Here is a 19337-nt window from a genome sequence, read left to right as displayed (position 1 = left end):
GCACTCCAGGATAGTGCTCTTCATTCTCCTTCATGTAGGTCCAGTCGACCCACCTCATGTCACAAACTATGGGCTTCTTGTCCAATAAGATTGTCTTATAGAAGTCCTGCTGTTCCTTTGTATGGAACCTGTAATCAACAACAGTTCTTCTCCTTGTGGCATATGAATCTGCCATCCTCCATAGCCTCAATCCTGAGTCTTTTCTGATGTTCATGTCCTCAGCCACAGGATGGACATCATTGTGATCTGGTATCTTTGGCTTAAGCTTCCTTAGAACCTGTCCTTCTTCATCTTCCTCCTCAGCAACCTCAGGAACTGGGGCCTTGTTCTTCTCAGCAGCTGGAATACTCCTGGTATTCCTCTTTGGTGCAGATTTGGCCTTGGGGAAGCTTTGGGTGCTTCCTTGGGCTTAGATGTTGCAGCCCCAGATTTAATAGCAGCCCCCATAAGCTTTGGTGCCTTTGGTGCTGGTGCGGTAAGCTCTTCCTCTTCCATCATGGAAGGTTGCCCAACAACTCTGGCCATGGTCTTCTTGACCCTTTCCTTCCTCTTCTTGCCTTCAACAGCTGGCTCTTTGGGATCAGGATTTTCAGGCAGTTGAGTTGATGCTCTGGCCTTGGACATTGGTTGTCTTCCTGCTGGCCTTTTAATCTTCATGCCTGGCTTTATATCCTTTGCTGAGCCATATTCCTTTTGAGCACCACTTTCTTGGAAGTAGCCTCATCTTCCTCAGCTTTGTAGTCCTCATCTTCTGAGTCTGAGGTTCTCTTTCTCCTTTGCCTGGTAGCAGCCTTAGGTAGGTTGCTAGGAGTGCTTCTGCTTCCTTCATCTGAAGTGCTGGAGGGACTAGTGCCCTCACTCAAGTGAATCTGCTCTGCTGTCTTGTTTTGACTGTCACTCTGGTCTGACATGCTGCAAAAGCTGACTGCTGACCCTGTGAAGAGTTATAGATGAGATAGAGTGGATGAGCATCACAAAATGCAGAGATTTTTCAAAAGAATGATTCAAAAATTCAGTTTTAGTTTTCCACAGAAAGCATTTCGGATCAACCGATTTTCAAACTCGGTGATACCGAAGCAGTTTTTGGAACCTAAACTGATGAACTCGGTTGGACCGAGTCACAGTTTGGTGGCACCGAGACTGCTAGGGTTTCACAGAATCCAAAAATCGGTCGCACCGATTAGTAATTCTCGGTCAGACCGAGAGTCACTAGTGCAATGGCATATGCCAAATCGGTGAGACCGAGTTTTTCAACTCGGTGAGTCCAAGATGGTTTCGGCGGAAACCTAACCCTAAAAATTTGAATCTAATCTACTCTACGGACTACTTTGGCTGGATAAGATTGTTTCAATTGTGGCAAGAATCAATAAGAGTACAATGTGCTAGGAATCATATGTGGATAGCACAAAGATCGAGTCCATACCCTAGTGCGGCGATGAACTCGCTACGACGGCAATGGTGGGGTTGAATTCCGTTGACGGCGGCGGAGACCAGCGACAGGAGGCGGCTGGCGACAAGGAGACGATCCGGAGACCTTCGATGGCAGAGCGAGCTATTGCGCGGGCGAAGGGATTCGGAGGAATTTCCAAAATTTTGCTCGTGTCTATATATAGCCCGACCCTGTCGGTGTGATCGAGTGGAACAACTCGGTGGCACCGCCGAGATGCCTAACTGTGTTCAGTTACAGCAACTCGGTGTGACTGAAAAGTTCAAATCGGTTGCACCGAGATTGAAAACTCAGATCAACTTAATGATCTCGGTAGGACCGAAATGGAGGAATCGGTCAGACCGAGAATCACAAAGAGGTTTTGGAAGTTTAAGTCTATGAGGAATCGGGGACTCCGAGTGCTCCTCACACAGAGTGGTTCGAATCTGACTTGATCAAATTTTGTGATGTAGCATAAATAGAGTTTGAGACGAGAAAAGCATAGATAGCTAGAGAGGGTTCTTAGGCATTCTTGTCCATCCACTTGGCCAAAAGAAGAATGAACCAAACAATCAAAACAACAAGTGGATGTCCTTGAATGAGTAAAATATGCACCAACATGCTCACACAATAAGATGGCAAATGAAATATGTGGCAAAGCATGCACAACCAATTCTAGCATCTATCAAACAATTGGCGATGACTAGGTCATCTATATATGAGTATATTGACTTAGGAGTCAAATGAGAACATTTGATCATAGGTCATACTCATCGTTTAAGCTCAAGTGGGGTTACCACTTTTACATAATGCATTGATGTGTTCACACCATTAGAGTTGCTTTGACTCAATTTTTGAGTTAAGCTCCCCCTAGATGTGAGATCCCCCCTTTAGAGGGATGAACTAACCTTGGGTTTTGTCGATGATGACTTCATGTAGGTGTTGAAGATGTGGATGCTCAATGTTGAAGTAGATCATTTGGAGCAATCCTTTGGAGTGAGTTGCACTTTCAACTTACCTACATGGGTTAGTCTCACAAGGAACAAACAAGAATATCCATAGACATAGAGTGATCCACACACATGAGGATGTCCATGAAAACATTAGGTTACCTTGTCCCTTGCCTTACCAACATGAGGGTTTGTGACTCCTTGAACTAGTGCAAGATGTGGAAGTTGATTGCACTTGTCCTTGCCATAAAGATATGAGTGAAGAATGTTGGCGGAGTCACCCTCAAGAACTCTCTAGTTCTTCTTCTTCGGGATCCACATCATCTTGATGGGAATCCTTGGAGTTGTAGTTGTACTTGATGAAGTAGAACTTGACGTAGTCTTGGGAATCCACTTGACCGAGACTTTAGGTGCTTCTTCAAATGCATCAATCTCTTCTTGAAGCTTGTCCTTGACTTTGTTCTTGTGGTCTTGTGGAGGAAGATCATCTTGAGCTTGTGTTCCCTTGAAGGAAGTAGGATCATACTTCTATTGTTGAGGAACAAACTTCTTCTTGGGGTATTGATCGTCTTCCCACTCAACTCCATTGGCATTGAACTTTCGTTCAAAACCAACACCTTGATTCTTCCGGTGTCTTCCTTGCTTGCGTACAATTTCCTCGAATTACTTACTCCCGGCAAGGCTCTTGTAAACACCTTTCTCTATAATTCCCTTCAATAAGCTATTTTCTTGCTCAAGTATAACTTGGCTAAGAGAATCATTAGTGGAATCAAGAGAACTACTAGAAGCAACAATATTGGATTTAACATTATTATTGTTACTACTAGAGGAAGTATCTTTCCTGTACTTGTTACCAGACTTGACTTGAGGCATGTAAGTAGATAAGTGTAAACGCTTGGCAATGTAAGAAGAACTTTTCTTACGGAGATCATCATTGATTGCCTTTAAGAACTCATGCTCTTGCTCAAGATTGAGCTTTTCAAAGAGTAACTTCTCATGAGCCCTTAAAAGTTCTCGATGATCTTCGAAGATAGTTTCATGAGCCAACTTTAGAGTGTTTACTTCTTTAGTTAGAAGCTCAATTTTCTCCTTATCATTGTCATTCGTTTGATTAGCATGATTAATTGACGTTTCATCATAGTATTCATCACTAGAGTTGTCAACAAGTAAATCATCATCCACAAGCAAGTCATCTTCATCACTATTGAAATCAACATACTCAGGATGTGTTACCTTTGGACCTTTGGCCATGAAGCATCTTCCAATTCCTTCATTTGGTGAATCAAATATGTCGTAGGAGTTGGTTGACACAAGTGCTAGACCGGCAACACCTTCATCTTGAGTATATTTGGAGTCGGAGTGATAGCTTCTCTCGGAGTGTTTGTCGGAGTCGGAGCCAGAAATCCATTCACCAACATGAGCTTGATGTCTTCGTTTTGTGTAGCTCCTTGATGACTTGTCCTTCCTTTCCGAATCCTTGCTTCTCCATGAGGGTCTTCGTTCATAACGATCATCTCTACTCCTCCTCTCTCTTGGTGGTGATTCTTCTCTTTTGCTTCTTCTTTTTGGAGAATCTTCTCTTCTTTTGTAGGGTGTCGTACACTCATTGGAGTAGTGTCCAGGCCTCCCACAATTGTAGCAATTGCTCTCTCGACTGGAAGATCTTTTGTCATGATAAGACCTTGACTTGGAGCTTCTTTCTTTGCTTCTACTCTTGTAGAATTTGTTGAAGTTCTTCACCATTAAGCTCAATTCTTCATTGAAGGTTTGTTTCTCACTTGATGATGTGGGGGCTTCACTTGAGGCTTTGTAAGCACCACTTGACTTGTTGTGAAGTTCCTCCTTATCCTTGAGTGACATCTCATGAGCAACAATTCTTCCAATGACTTCTGTTGGCTTGAGATTTTTGTAATTTGGCATCATTTGGATCAATGTGCACACGGTATCATACTTTCCATCCAATGCTCTTAGGATCTTCTTGATGATGAATCTGTCGGTCATCTCTTCACTCCCTAAGCCGGCAATCTCATTTGTGATAAGTGCAAGCCTAGAGTACATTTTAGCGACACCTTCACCATCCTTCATTTTGAACTTGTCAAGCTGACTTTGGAGCACATCCAACTTGGATTCCTTGACGGATTCGGTACCTTCGTGCATATCAATCAAAGTATCCCAAATTTCCTTTGCATTTCAAGACGGCTGATTTTGTTGAATTCTTCGGGGCACAATCCGTTGAAGATGATATCACAAGCTTGAGCGTTGTATTGCAGCATCTTCAATTCTTCCGCATTCGCTTCACGGTTCGGTTCTCTCCCATCAAAGAATTCACCCTGCAAGCCAATACAAATAATTGCCCAAACGGTGGGGTTATGTCCGAGAATATGCATTTTCATCTTATGCTTCCAACTAGCAAAATTAGTACCATCAAAGTAAGGACCTCTACGGTGATAATTTCCCCCGCTAGACGCCATACTCTCCTAGGTTGTGAAACCAAGGCTATGACCACCAAAAGCTATGGAAATCAAAGCAAATGGAGACCAAAGCTATGATACCACTTGTAGGACCTTGAAGTATGTCTAGAGGGGGGGTGATTAGACTACTTGACCAATTAAAAACTTAACCTTTTCCCAATTTTAGAGTTTGACAGATTTTAGCTATTTTAGGACAAGTCAAGTAATCATCACACAGTTCAAGCAAGCATGCAAAGAGTATATAGGCAATGGAAATTAAAGCATGCAACTTGCAAGAAAGTAAAGGGAAGGGTTTGGAGGATTCAAACGCAATTGGAGACACGGATGTTTTTGGCGTGGTTCCGATAGGTGATGCTATCGTACATCCACGTTGATGGAGACTTCAACCCACGAAGGGTAACGGTTGTGCGAGTCCACGGAGGGCTCCATCCACGGAGGGTCCACGAAGAAGCAACCTTGTCTATCCCACCATGGCCGTCGCCCACGAAGGACTTGCCTCACTAGCAGTAGATCTTCACGAAGTAGGCGATCTCCTTGCCCTTAAAAACTCCTTGGTTCAACTCCACAATCTTGTCGGAGGCTCCCAAGTGACACCTAGACAATCTAGGAGACACCACTCTCCAAGAAGTAACAAATGGTGCGTCGATGATGAACTCCTTGCTCTTGTGCTTCAAATGATAGTCTCCCCAACACTCAGCTCTCTCTCATAGGATTTGGATCTGGTGGAAAGAGGAATTGAGTGGAAAGCAACTTGGGAAGGCTAGAGATCAAGATTCATATGGTAGGGATGGAATATCTTGGCCTCAACACATGAGTAGGTGGTTCTCTCTCAGAAATGGTAAGTTGGAAGTGTAGGTTTAGTCTGATGGCTCTCTCCATGAATGAAGAGGAGGTGGAGGGGTATATATAGCCTCCACACAAAATCTAACCGTTACACATAATTTACCCAACTCGGTGGGACCGATTCAACAGACTCGGTCGGACCGATTTAGTAAACCTAGTGACCGTTAGTGATTTTCGGTGGGACCGACATGCAACTCGGTGAGACCGATTTGGTTAGGGTTAGGGCATAACATAATCTCGGTAAGACCGATTACACAAACTCGGTAAGACCGATTTTGGTAATAAGCTTTCCAGAGAGTTGGTCAGGTAAACTCGGTGGGACCGATTTGCTCTTTTCGGTGAGACCGAAATGTTACAAAAGGGAAACAGAGAGTTTACATAGCAATCTCGGTGGGACCGGTCGCTCACTTCGGTTAGACCGAAACGTTACGAAGGGAAACAGAGAGATTAAAATCCCATCTCGGTGAGACCGAGATCCCTATCGGTAGGACCGATTTGCTTAGGGTTTGTGGCAGTGGCTATGACATTTGGAATCGGTGGCGCCGGATTGGAAGAATCGGTGTGACCGATTTTGGCTTTGGGTTTAGGTCATTTGTGGATGTGGGAAAGTAGCTGAGGGTTTTGGAGCATATCACAAAGCACATGAAGCAAGAGGCTCATTAAGCAACACCTCATCCCTCCTTGATAGTATTGGCTTTTCCTATAGACTCAATGTGATCTTGGATCACTAAAATATAAAATGAAGAGTCTTGGGCCTTTGAGCTTGAGCCAATCCTTTGTCCTTAGTATTTTGAGGGATCCACTTTCATCATCCATGCCATGCCATTCATTGAGCTTTCCTGAAATAATAGTCTTGGAATAGCATTAGCTCAATGAGCTATATGTTGTTATGAATTACCAAAACCACCTAGGGATAGTTGCACTTTCAGACTCTAAAAGCTACACCACGTTGGAACGGTAGCTAGTTCAACAGATTTAAAGCTTGAGTTAATGGCATTGAGGCAGTGAAGTTGAACTACAAGGCAATACTCCAATCGTTTTAGTTGAGAAGAACCATATTTGCTCTTCACTTCACAAACACATGACCTAACAACTCTTTATTCCAATAGCAGGTGAAACTTTGGAGGAAGGTAGAAGCTCATCCTCTCACCACATGGAGCGTGTCTTCTTCCAAAGGGTTCTTGCGTAAGTGATCTAGGGAACCGTAACCGCCGTGTCCTCCATCATCCACTTCTCCAGCCCAAGCAGGAGCATCATCCATCTCCTTTGAAACTCTCATCCGGTGTCCAAAGGAAAAGGAGCTGTTAGCTTTCACAACATATGTTGGATGAACCTATCCACCATCACATATTCTTCTCCCTTGAAGATCACCCTCCAAGGTTGAAGATTTTAAAAAACCATGTGCAAGACCTATTTCATGTTCAACCAGGAACATTGTTTAAACACTAGGTCATTTCTCAACAACCACAACCACAACAAGATTGTAGAGGATAATATGTTCAGTTGTTATACTTTTTGTTAGAAATCCACTTCGACACTAACAAAATGAAATCATGAATATGCACCTAAGATAACTTGGATTTCAGCCCATTGATGCTTTGCCAGGATGCATTCAAAATATAAGTGAAACACTGATTCTATTTCTTTGCAATTCTCACATTCTAAAGGTTTGGGTATCATTCTTTTTATCAAATTACCTATGACCAGTATCTTACTCTCAGATAGCAACCACATGAAAAATTGTATTTTGGGAGAAACTTTTAAAGACCAAACAGAAGGCAAATAAACAAGCTTAACACCTCTGAAGTTATAACAACATACAATGATCTAAAAGAGTAAACAAACCATAACAAAGTGTCCTCCTCTTCCACTAAAGTAATAGTGGACCAAAGCCTCTAGCTCACTTTCCTAAAATCCTTCACTATTATTGGCTCGCAATTCCAGCTTCTTCGTGTTAGAGAAGGTTCATGCGCCGGGCAACTCGCCATCCATGATGTAGCCAATCGGCAGGGGCGGCTTCTTCCTTTAGGATGATGCATTAGGTGGTAGAGAAAAATCCCACAGACACAGACATCGCAGATTGCTAGGTAGAGCAGTTGCAACGAGCGAATCGGTATGAGGTTCTAGTGATCACTTTGTTGAAGTGTGTATGTGGATTGCCTAGTTCTTTCCATTAGTTTGGAATTTTGATTGCGTTGCCTAGTGCATGAAGCTTAACATGGTATCAAGTACTAAGGTCTTGATTTCAAGTCCCGGGTTTTGAAATTTGTCCAAAAATTGTTGTTGCCCCCTCTTTGTCCACATATAGGCCTCTTTAGGCATGCCTCCAAGTCTATCTAGGTGTTGACTTCCCGCATGAAGCTTAACATGATCTTTGGGACTGTGGTCTTGAGTTCAAGTCATGGCTTCCACAATTTATCTAAAAATTGCCCCCCCCCCCCACTGTGTCCTCTTGAGACTTGAACCATACTCAAAATCTATCCACGTGTTGACTTTCCGTGTCACACATGAGAGAGGGTGTTGAAGTGTATGTGTGGATTTTCTAGACCTTTTCGTCAGTTCAGACTTTTCATTGTGTTGGCTAGTGCATAACACATTTTACAGTATTCTTTAAGCTTTCTTGGTCATCAGGCATACACTACTAGGGAAAAGCCTATACACAGAATCTTACCAGCAGCGCGATTTAAAATCAGGCGCTGCTGCTAAGTAGCAGTAGCGCGCGCGGACAAAACTCGCTGCTGAAACAAGTTTATCAGTAGCGCGCACTCAAAGACGCGCTACTGCTAAAATTCCCACGACGCTGCCACGAGGCCAGTTATAGCGGCAACACGTTAATACGAAGAGCGCTACTGCTATGGGTCGTAGCAGTAGCGCATTTACGCAATAACTGCTGCTGCTAAGTTAACTAGTCGCAATCCAGATCCACAGATCCACACACTCACTCGATCTCCCCCTCAACCCCCCGCGCCGCCGGTCCTCCCCCGTCGCCCCTCCTCTGATCTGCGTCGCCGTCACCTCATCCTCCTCGCTGGACTCGGTACTGCTCTCCTCCTCCATCCTCCCTCCACTCGCCGCTGGCCGGCCCCTCCTCGCTCTGCCTTCCTCCTCCGTCCTCCCTCCACTCGCCGCCAGCCGGCCCCTCCTCGTTCCGCCTTCCTCCTCCGTCATACTCTCTACTCCCTCTTCGAGTCGCCCCTCCTTCTCCCTCCTCCCTGCTACATTTTGATTTAGTAGGCTAGTTTATATGCAACATTTTGATTTAGTTGACATGATTCAGTTGATTTAGTAGGCTAGTTGATTTAGTTGATTTAGAACATTTTCATTTAGTTGATTTAGTAGGCTAGTTGATTTAGAGCATTGTGTCATTTAATTGATTTAGTATGCTAGTTGATTTAGTATGCACCATTTTATTATTATTTTTTCTGTACATGGATAGGTAGATGCTTTTGTTTTTTTTGTAATAAGTTATTTTTTGGCAAACTGTAGGTGCCAATTTAGATAAATTTGCCACTTGCTTTTTTAATCAATTATCTTAAGCAATAGGTGTCATCGAAATGCTTTGGTAGGTGGTACCTTGTCATCTAATCGTTAATCCTTTGCTCATATTGCTTTAGGAAAATGGCGCCACCACCACCACCACTATGTCGACTGCGCAAGTCAGGGTGCGCCAGCAGCCTTGCAACTGGCAAGCTGTTCGGCATCTACTTCCAGCCGAGTTTTCTTCATGCGGTGGTAAGAAATTAGATGAAATGTAACAACTATTTTATTTTTAGTGTTGGCATTACTGCATTGTGTCATTTGAGGCTCCTGGGGGCCGTACACTATGACAACAAGCTAACAGGAGACACTGTGACATTTGAGGCTCCTGGGGGCCGTACACTATGGAGGTCGAGAAAGGACGCAATATGTCACATATTGGAGGAGATGGATGGGCCCGTTTCCTTGCCCGCATGCGTCTTACTGGTGGTGAGTTGAGCAGCTTCTCCTTCAGAGCAGAAAGACCCAAGTTGGCTGTCATTTAATTTATCTCAACCTGGTGGAAGATGATGAAGATGACGAAGATGATGAAGATGACGAAGATGATGAAGATGACGAAGATGACGAAGATGATGCAGATGACGAAGATGATGAAGATAATGAGGACCCACTTCATGAAGCCATCGTAGCTCAAAGAATGAGGCTGAGCGAGGACGAGGTGTGCAACCTATGGGACATAATTCCGCCACGTGATGACTTTGTCGGGGTGCCATTCGTGACCCACCTGACAAGTATCATGGTCGATCGGCATGAAATGGTATGTTATACGTACGGACTGTAGTAATTTGATGATATATATGCTTTATTGTTATACTTACAAATGCAAATTATCCGATGATATGCTTAGTGAATCCGATGAAATGCTTAGTGTAGAGTCCAATGATATGCTTAGTAGAATTCATGATTAATTAGTACAAATGCGTAGTACTGTGTCTTTTGATAGTGTAGAAATCTAGACTTAATAGAAATATATTTGCAAGAGTATGTGTGAGGCTATTTATTAATTGATATGTTTTTCTTATTCAGAAATTGCCAAAGAACCTATCTGTGAGTTGTGGTATCGAGCCTGCTGAAGAAGGCTCAGCTGAACTACGCCTTACCGCAAGGGGCTCCATCACCATCTGTACTTACCGCATGGACACAGACGGTCGCACACACTTAAACTTGGTTGGGTGGAAGAGATTCCTCGTTGGCAAGAATCTTCGTGTTGGACAGGCCATCCTAATTACTATCAGGAACATCCACCGCCCAGACTTGAGGATGATGATCGTCGTCGATATCATCTAGAACTACATATGTGTGGCTATATCATCTAGAACTACATATGATGATCATCGTCGATATCATGTAGAACTACATATGATGATCGTCGTCGATATCATCTAGAACTAAATATGATGATCGTAGTCGATGTCACCTTGTACTGCTTGAGGATGCATGTTGAGTATATATGAAATTGTAATTTGGAACCGAGGGAGTACTATCTAGTACCTATAATGCTTTATGAAATTGATATCTAGTAGAACTAGTATCTGAAAATTGCAGTTTACTGAAGCCGGAATGGGGAAATGGTGGAAGATATAACAGTAGCGCGGGAGCAGGAAATCGCTACAGCTAACTAATAGTAGCGCGTTCGGGAAATGCGCTGCTGATATAGTCAATAGTAGTAGCGTGGGTACAGACAGCGCTACTACTAACGGTTAGCTGTAGCGCCTTATTCATAGCGCGGGTGCCCGTGCTGCTGATAGCCTCAAAACCCGCGCTACTATTAGGGTTTTCCCTAGTAGTGATATAGTGAGAACTGCTTAGCTTGCTTTCTTTCCCTAGCACGCACTTAGTAGATAGTAGGCATAGGTCCGCGAAGAGTTCATCGAACTCCTCTGAAAAACATGATCACTGCCAGTGGGAGGCTTCCTGCATCTAGTCAATCTGCACAAAGTGATCGGTCCCTAAGGAACCCTCAAAAGGGTTGTTATTCGGTGGCATGCAAGTGTCGGGACACAAACCCCATGGCTCATGCTATTTCTTTGGACTTTGAAATTTAAGTCTATTATATCTTTTGAACCAGAAGTTCAGTCATTTATCTTCCTTTCATGGGCTCTATAAATTCTTCATACCATTTCTAAAATACAGAACTCTAAAAATGATTTTTAAGCTCAATAACTACGCGAAGTAGTATTTTAATGCAAGGCATTGCTACGCCGGGTCTTTTAACTGAAATGCATCAATCCATGCTAGTGCCTGCTCTACAATCTCAATGGTTAATGATGCATATTCAGGTTCCTTGTGACAAGGGCTTTGAAATAAGACCACGTTTAACGAGTTCTTTAAGCTTCACTAAGTTTCACATGCTAAAACTTGATAGGGACAAATGATAATACACTAAGTTCCAGAAATAAAACTTAAAATCATGCAGGAAATTACGGTAATCAAACGAGTTTGCGGATCGCAAGACAACTGTGCAACCGGGCACGACTGAACATATGTGTGCCCCTACGAATTTCTGCAGTTCCAACGAATGATTAGATCAATGGACATCACAGAAGTTTTCTTCAAAAATGAGAACTGTAATCTTAATCCGTTTTGGAGTTTTCACAAAGGGATTAGGTAGCGTACTTACTCCTTAGAGCATGCGTTATGCGAGGTCTAGACGTCTACTCCCTCCGTTCCTAAATATTTGTCTTTGTAGAGATTTCAACAAATGACTACATACGGAGCAAAATGAGTGAATCTACACTCTAAAATATGTCTGCGTACATTTGTATGTGGTAGTCCATTTAAAATCTTTAAAAAGACAAATATTTAGGAACGAAGGGAATAGTCACTTATACCGGCTTATGCATGCCACATCACAAGCCGACGGATGGATATCACCCACTCCTTCAATTCTTCCCCGTGCAGCCCCGGCACCCACCATAGGTTATCGGATGTCCCCGAGGGTGGTACGTACGTGCTCTGCCACTACTGGGCTGGCTAAACAATTCACGTGCTTTCCGTCAAACTTTGGCGAGTGGCATCGATAAGCTCGTTAACCACTCCATCGGCGTGCAGTAATATTACTCGCCTTTCGCTGTGTGCATGCGCGTGGTGCGTTGTGCTACAACAGGCAGCAGGCATGCCGTCTACTAGAAGTATCGGTACCACGAAATGGTTATAAGAAGATAAACATAACCGGTGCGTATCGTTCGTTATCTTAACAAAATGGCCGTCGCGAATAAAGAATTCAGACGAACCTATCTTCGTGTGCCGAAATGCCATGGGTGCGGCGGCTAGATTACGATCATTGACTACGACCCGCACCTACCAGCTACCATGCGCCATGCATGCATGAATCCATAATGAATATGAAAATGAGAGGAAAAGTCGCAACGCGCTTGGACCAAGTTCCCCGTACACTTGCTCGGACGATTATTAGTGGAAAAAGGTGGTGTCTGGGAGGTGCAGTGTTTTGGTGCTCGGCCTCCTAAAGTTCATTTTTTTCAAACATTCAAAAAATCACTATTCAAATTTTAAAAAATTCTGAAAATACTTTCACATGGACATATGGATGTATACTACATGTGTAAAATTTCATGCGGAAAAACATTGGTTCGTGAGCTTGCACAAAAGTGAAAATTGTTGGTTTTATATAGTGAACCAATTGATTTTTCTATGGAGTTCTTCAAAAAACAAACTTGAGCGACGGTGGTCAGCGGGGCCAATTTCGGCCTCTGTAATTCGCCAATTTCGACCATTCACATTTACTAATACCATCTTTCGTATCCTGGCTAAGATGCACGCCAATAAAGCGGCCCTCCTCGCGGATCATCTGAATCATCCTAATCAACCGCCCTTTATTCATCGTCGATTTATTTTGGATGGGGTCTCCTAGTGTTCCATGAGGTTATACATGATGTGAAAATAAAGCATCAAAAGGCGGTGTTTCTTAAGATTGACTTTCATAAGGCGTATGACACGGTGTACTGGTCCTTCCTCCGGGTAGTCTTGCTCCGGAAGGGTTTTGATGATGCTGGGTTACTAGGGTAATGCGGGTGGTATCAAGCGGTTGCACCGCCATTAATTAGTGGCGAGGCGGGCCCTTATTTTCACAAAAATGACAGGGGGCACTAGTAGAAAAAGGACCTAATGTGAGACACATTAGTCTCGATTCAATTTTGGTCCGGTACTAATGGTACCATTAGTCCCGGTTCGAATGGCTATGCATTAATGCCGGTTCGTGTCAAACCTTTACTACCGGTTCGTGCCACGAACCGGTACTAAAGGGGTGGTGGCAGGCTGACATCAGGCGGGGCCCCACGAGCCCCTTTAGTTCCGATTCGTGGGACAAACCGGTACTACAGGGCTAACCTTTAGTACCGGTTTGTGCCACGAACCGGGACTAAAGGGGTCTGACCTATAGTCCCGATTGGAGACACAAACCGGGACTAAAGGGCCCATTTTCAAACTCTACCCCGGTGGATCGCCTTTTCAGTTTTGTAAAAAGCAAAAGAAAATGATAAAAACTTCAAAAATTAAAATCCTTCGAGATGTAGCTATGTTACTACATCTACTAGTTACGAAAATTTCAAAACTTAAATTTGGACATGTTCTGCAAAAAAGTGTTATGAAAATGTAAAACGGCCATATCTTTTGCATACGATGTCGAAAAAATCCGCATAATATATCAAAAAAATCAGCACGAAAATCCGCATCCGATTTTGACCGCCTATGGCCTGTTTGCAATTTTTTAGAATCCTCAAATTCTAAAAGGAAGAAAAGATATGCTCAAATTTCAGTTTTTTTTATTTTCATTAAATCTGGTCAAATTGTGGTCAAACTATGGAAAAAAAGATATGCTCAAATTATTCAAGAAATATTAGTGTTAATAAATAATTGATATAGTTTTTTTGACTTTTGGTCAAACTATGGTCAAATCTGGTCAAACTATGGTCAAACTACTTATTCAAGAAATATTTCGGTTACTAAATAATAATTATTTTTTAGAATAATAGTTTCAAACTAAAACGGTGAAACATGTGACTTCATGCTCAAGCTAAATTTCTGAGGGTTAATAGGATTGACAGCTTACTATTGTCAGGTAAACAACACGTGCAGATTTGGAAACTAGGGGAAATAGAACTCGGAAGTTAAGCATGCTCAGGCTGGAGTAGTGAGAGGATGGGTGACCGGCCGGGAAGTTAGACGATTTGGAATAATGAGGGGTGATTAGAGCAATGATGAGCGGTGATTAGAGACAAAATCGTCAAATAATTCAAAATTTTGAAAATAAAAAATTAAAAAAAATCAAAAAAATTCAAATTTTTTTATCCTTTAGTACCAGTTGGTGTTACGTGGTGGGCCTTTGGCCCCGGTTCGTGCAGAACCGGTACTAAAGGTGGGGACCTTTAGTCCCCACCCTTTAGTGCCGGTTACAGAACCGGGACTAAAGGCCCTTACGAACCGGTGCTATAGCTCGGTTCTGCACTAGTGGGGTCGGTTCTCCCCGTTCGTTTTTAATATGGTGGTTGATGCCCTCGCAGCCATCGTTGATAAAGGCAAGTTGGCCAGGCATATCCAAGGTGTGGGACCTCATTTAGTGGTCGGGGGTGGGATCTCCTTGCTAGAATATGCCGATGACACGATCATCATAATTGAGGGTTCCGCCATGGATATCACGAACCTCAAATTCCTCCCGCTCTGCTTCCAATAGATGTCTGGGCTTACCATCAACTTCGACAAGAGTGAAGTGATGGTTCTAGATTATTCTGCAGATGAGAGGCAAAGCATTGCCGTCTGTCTTAACTGTACTCTAGGGTCTTTCTCTACTTCCTACCTGGGAATACCAATTAGTGACTCACAACTCTTTTTCAGATCTTAGGCCGACAGTGACCAAGGTCCAACATCCGGTCAAGTCTTTACCGGGTCAGTGGCTCTCCAAGGCGGCTCAGTCGGTGTTCATTAAATGGTCCTTGTCGAGATTGCTCATGTTCACCATGAGCTTCTATATCCTACATGAAACCCTTCATCACGAGATTGCGAAATTTTAGTCCAAATTATACTGTGCCGGCGAGGGGGATAAACAAAAAATATCATATGGTTCATTGAACCGACATTTGTAAACCTAAAGACCGGGTGGTTTGGGGATCATGTCGTCCAAGCATATGAATATCATGCTTCTAACAAGACGGTTGTGGCACATTGGAAAAATGAGGGCGGGCTATGGTTAGATATTGTCAAGGCGAAATATCCTATGGGGTCAACCCTTTGCGTTCAACCAATGCTCGGGTGGGTCCCAGTTCTAGCAATCTATTATCTAGTGACTCCCCTTCCTTCGTCTTAGGTTGTCAATCTCGGTTGGATCTGGGTTGTCAACCCTTTTTTGGTTCGATTGGTGGGTGGGCAACCACCCCTTTGCTGCATGGTTCCTCGAGTTATTCTTCACTTTTGTTGCCCTTATTGATCTAGGGAGCATCTCTTTCCGAAGTGCCTTCGCCCCCCTCGAGCAGGCAGCCTGTGAAGATATGCTGGAGTGTGTTGCACTTCACACTCCCAACTTAGAATTGGACCAGTTGTCTTGGCACCTTGGGTGGAGCAGCTGCTTCTGTATTAGATCGCTGTACCAGGCCACTGCGGCCGCCCCAAGTCAGGAGCCTCTTGCCCAGCTTTGGTCGGTCTGGCTTCCGTTAAAAAATAGGATATTCTTGTGGCAGTGGATTCATGTCCGAGTCCTTTCAGGGGTGGGGGTACTCAAACACAATGGCCCTTGAGTTGTTATTTGCCCTCTGTGTGCCACAGACAAAGACTTCAACCATATTTTATTCTCTTGTGGTACGACTCAATTACTCTGAAATTGCTTCTCAGAAGTTGTGGGTGGTGGGTGGTGGGTGGTGCGACACAAACTTTCTGATCCATATGAGGAATTACAAGCTTCCTTGGTGAGGTCCCGCCACATTAGCTGGCTTGGGATTGGGGTTCTCACGTGTATCTTGTGGACGTTTGGCAATAAGCTTGTCATTGAGTACTCTCCCATGTGGTGGTCTACTGATGCTACTTACAAACTATATGTTTTTGCAGCTGTGGAAGCCACTTAGCCGTGGACCAGAGTGTGGCGCCACAGATACTCTCGCTGCAGGTCTTAGATCCTTGGCTATCCGTTTGGCGCCTCCACTCCCTTTGTTGCCGTTCGACCCACAACTAGCTCATTTGATCTTCCTCACGGCCTATACCGTTTTGTTCTCTTAGGGCTTGTTAAGCTGCTGGCAGCAGAACCAATTTATGTGGTACCTTTTATCGGTGTACTTTGGTGTCGTGTGCGCTGCCTTGGTACCTTGTTAGAACTTGGTTGTGCTTGTGACGATTTGCTTTATATATGTCGAGCCCAAGTGCAAGTTCTTCGCTTGGCTCTTTTTGCATGAGAGAATCCTCACGGTCGATATGTTGGCTATTTGTGGCTGGCCACATGACCCAAGATGCCAGCTTTGTCTCCAGGCTCCAAACGGCGACCCATCTTTGCAAGGATTGCCCCTTCTCAGTCGCTGCCTAGAACCATGTGTCCACCTAGACACACAACGACTTGCTAGTCTCTGGTTTCCTATCGGTCCCTGGTAATGTCTCCTGCTGATGGGATGAGTTGATCGCAAAAGGAGGCGAAGCAGGGCCGCATGCGTCATAGAGGTGGGTTGATCTATACCTTGTGAAACATTTGGAAGGAGAGGAATAGGCGCATTTTTACGGGTTACCGCATGACGCACTATGAGGTGGCGATGCTAGCCATCGATGATATCAAGCAAAAAGAGAGGGCGTTTGGTAGTCGTGCCTCATGGTGGGTATTGGCTGAGCCTGTGTTTGTCTTGTTAGGGTTGGCCAGATCCCCTCAAAACGTGCCCAACTTTGTACATATTGGTTTCTCACCTCTTCCTTATGAAAATGCAATGCTCCTGCTGGTTCCTCGGGAAAAATAAAAAACAGAGAAAAAAGCCTTTTTCGGTAATGTGAAACAAAACGCTTCAATGTATTATTTTTTATTTTATTATTATAGGGGTATTTATCCTGCTGATTTGATCAAGATATCTGAGTCATTTTTCAAGGGAAAAGTTATGTACTCCCTCCGTTCTAAAATAGATGACTCAATTTTGTATTAATTTTTTTTATTTTGGAATAGAGGGAGTAGAAAATAGAAAGAAATGTAACACAAACACTGACCAACTTAGTCGGCCAGGTGGCCTCTTGATCCCGTGACAAGCACGTGACCCATATGGCTCTATAAAACGACCATCCAAGCTTCCCTGTCAATCGCGCAATCCAGTTAGTAGCGAGAGACATCGATCGATAGCCAAGCTTAGCTCCTTCGTCTACTCCACACGTTTGATTCCCTCTCTTGAGCTAGCTCCGAGCCTTCACTTCGACCATGGCCTGCGCCTCCCCTCTGATCGCGCTCCTTGTTGTCCTGGGTTGCGCTGCGGCGGCCTCTGCGGCAACGTTCACCGTCGGAGACGGGCAAGGGTGGACGACCGGCGCCAACTACGCCACCTGGGCCAGCGGCAAGACCTTCGCAGTTGGAGACAAGCTCGGTGAGTCCGGTCTCAACACTACTACTTCACACGGTTATTTTGGATGCTAGAACAACTGGTGTTTTTTTTTTGAAAGCAGAACAACTGGTGTTGGTCAGCCACTAAAACCTAATTGGACCCTCAGTTTGTTCACTGGATTAGCATGCACATGACCTTAATTATGTTTTTTTCTTATGCTCAAAAAAAAATTATGTTTTTTTCTTCATTTTTTTAGCTAGGAGTACGTTTATTCTGCTCTTGCACACAAAAAAAACTATATTGCACAAGTCCTAATCATACAACTCTTGTTCCAAAACATTCTTTTTGGAATTGTTAGTGACAATTAATTTCTGTTCTATGAACTAGAAATGGTAACAACACGGACTCATCGTGGCCTAATATTTTCTGCTCTCTGTTTTCTCAGTGTTCAACTACGCCAGCCAGGCCCACACAGTGACCGAAGTCACCAAGAGCGAGTACGACGCCTGCTCCAGCAACACCAACGGTGACAACAGCGGCGCCACCACCATGACCCTCAAAGCCGGCGCGAACTACTACATCTGCACCATCGGCACCCACTGCGCCGCCGGCATGAAGCTCGCCGTCACAGCCGGCGACTCCAGCCCCGGTACCCCCGCGGCCGGGACGCCGCCTACCAACCCGTCCGGGTCCGGCGGCTACCGCATGGAGGTCGGCCCCATTCTCGCGGCCACCGCTGGCGTCCTCCTCAAGCTCGCCGTCTTCTGATCCGCCGATGATTCGATGTTGGAAAGTTTCGCCGATCGTTGTACGTTTTCTTCTGACGGCCACGCGCTAGTTTGTACCGGAGAGTGGTTGCCCGTGCTTCCTGATGTGATATGATTGGTTGGTTTCGTAGTGGTTAGCGTGAGTGACTTGTATGGATCATTATCTCCGATGTTTCTGTCTAGTATAAGTAATAGGAACCCCTCCATATGACGGTGGTTAAATAAGTTTGGATTCTGTCAATGCTGAATTTTAATTGTTCTTACATTTGAGGAAAAAACGTAGATTTTTTTTCCGAAAAAGAGGATAAGCCTCGCCTCTGCATCGAATGATCCACGAAACTATATATTATTAGAAAAATAAAATCCAACAGCCGAACAAATTCAACCAGAAAAAGAAAATACCTGAGACCACGTGCCTCGCGATAGTAGCTCCACCAATTAACCATTGAATGCACCTGCAAAAAAAAATTAACCATTGAGTGAAAAATACACAGCTTTTATGCTAAGCCTTCAAGAAGGAAACACCGCACGTGCGTCAATGATGACGAGTCCAACCATAGATCAGTCTTGGGATTTTCACCCCAAAGCCGAGTTTCGATCCACCACCTTCACCAAAGACACGCATGCGCGCTTCGACATAGCTTGATCCGAGATCCTGTGTTTCTATCGGATTGTGCAAACTCGTCGTTGAAGGCGCTTCTACCATCATCTCTTGACTACCGACGCCTCGTCTATACACACGAACGCTTATTCCTATGAGCACCTTCAAAAGACCAAACCGATTAATTTCAAAATAACACTCATGCCAAGTTTAGGACTTAAACCCATGTGAGTTG

At 44.1% G+C, this 19337-nt stretch overlaps 1 protein-coding gene across 1 annotated transcript; it reads left to right on the top strand.

Moving 5' to 3' along the window:
- Window positions 1-17494: 17494 nt before the first annotated feature.
- On the top strand, window positions 17495-18749 carry LOC119325423 (blue copper protein-like). Its single transcript, XM_037599174.1, has 2 exons — window positions 17495-17776; window positions 18180-18749. The coding sequence occupies exons 1-2, from the start codon at window positions 17614-17616 to the stop codon at window positions 18500-18502; spliced, it is 486 nt and encodes a 161-aa protein (XP_037455071.1). The 5' UTR covers window positions 17495-17613; the 3' UTR covers window positions 18503-18749.
- The last annotated feature ends 588 nt before the right edge of the window (window positions 18750-19337 follow it).

Source organism: Triticum dicoccoides, chromosome 6B (assembly GCF_002162155.2).
Source record: "Triticum dicoccoides isolate Atlit2015 ecotype Zavitan chromosome 6B, WEW_v2.0, whole genome shotgun sequence".
Lineage (NCBI taxonomy): Eukaryota > Viridiplantae > Streptophyta > Magnoliopsida > Poales > Poaceae > Triticum > Triticum dicoccoides.
This window is presented reverse-complemented; position numbering and strand designations above follow the sequence as displayed.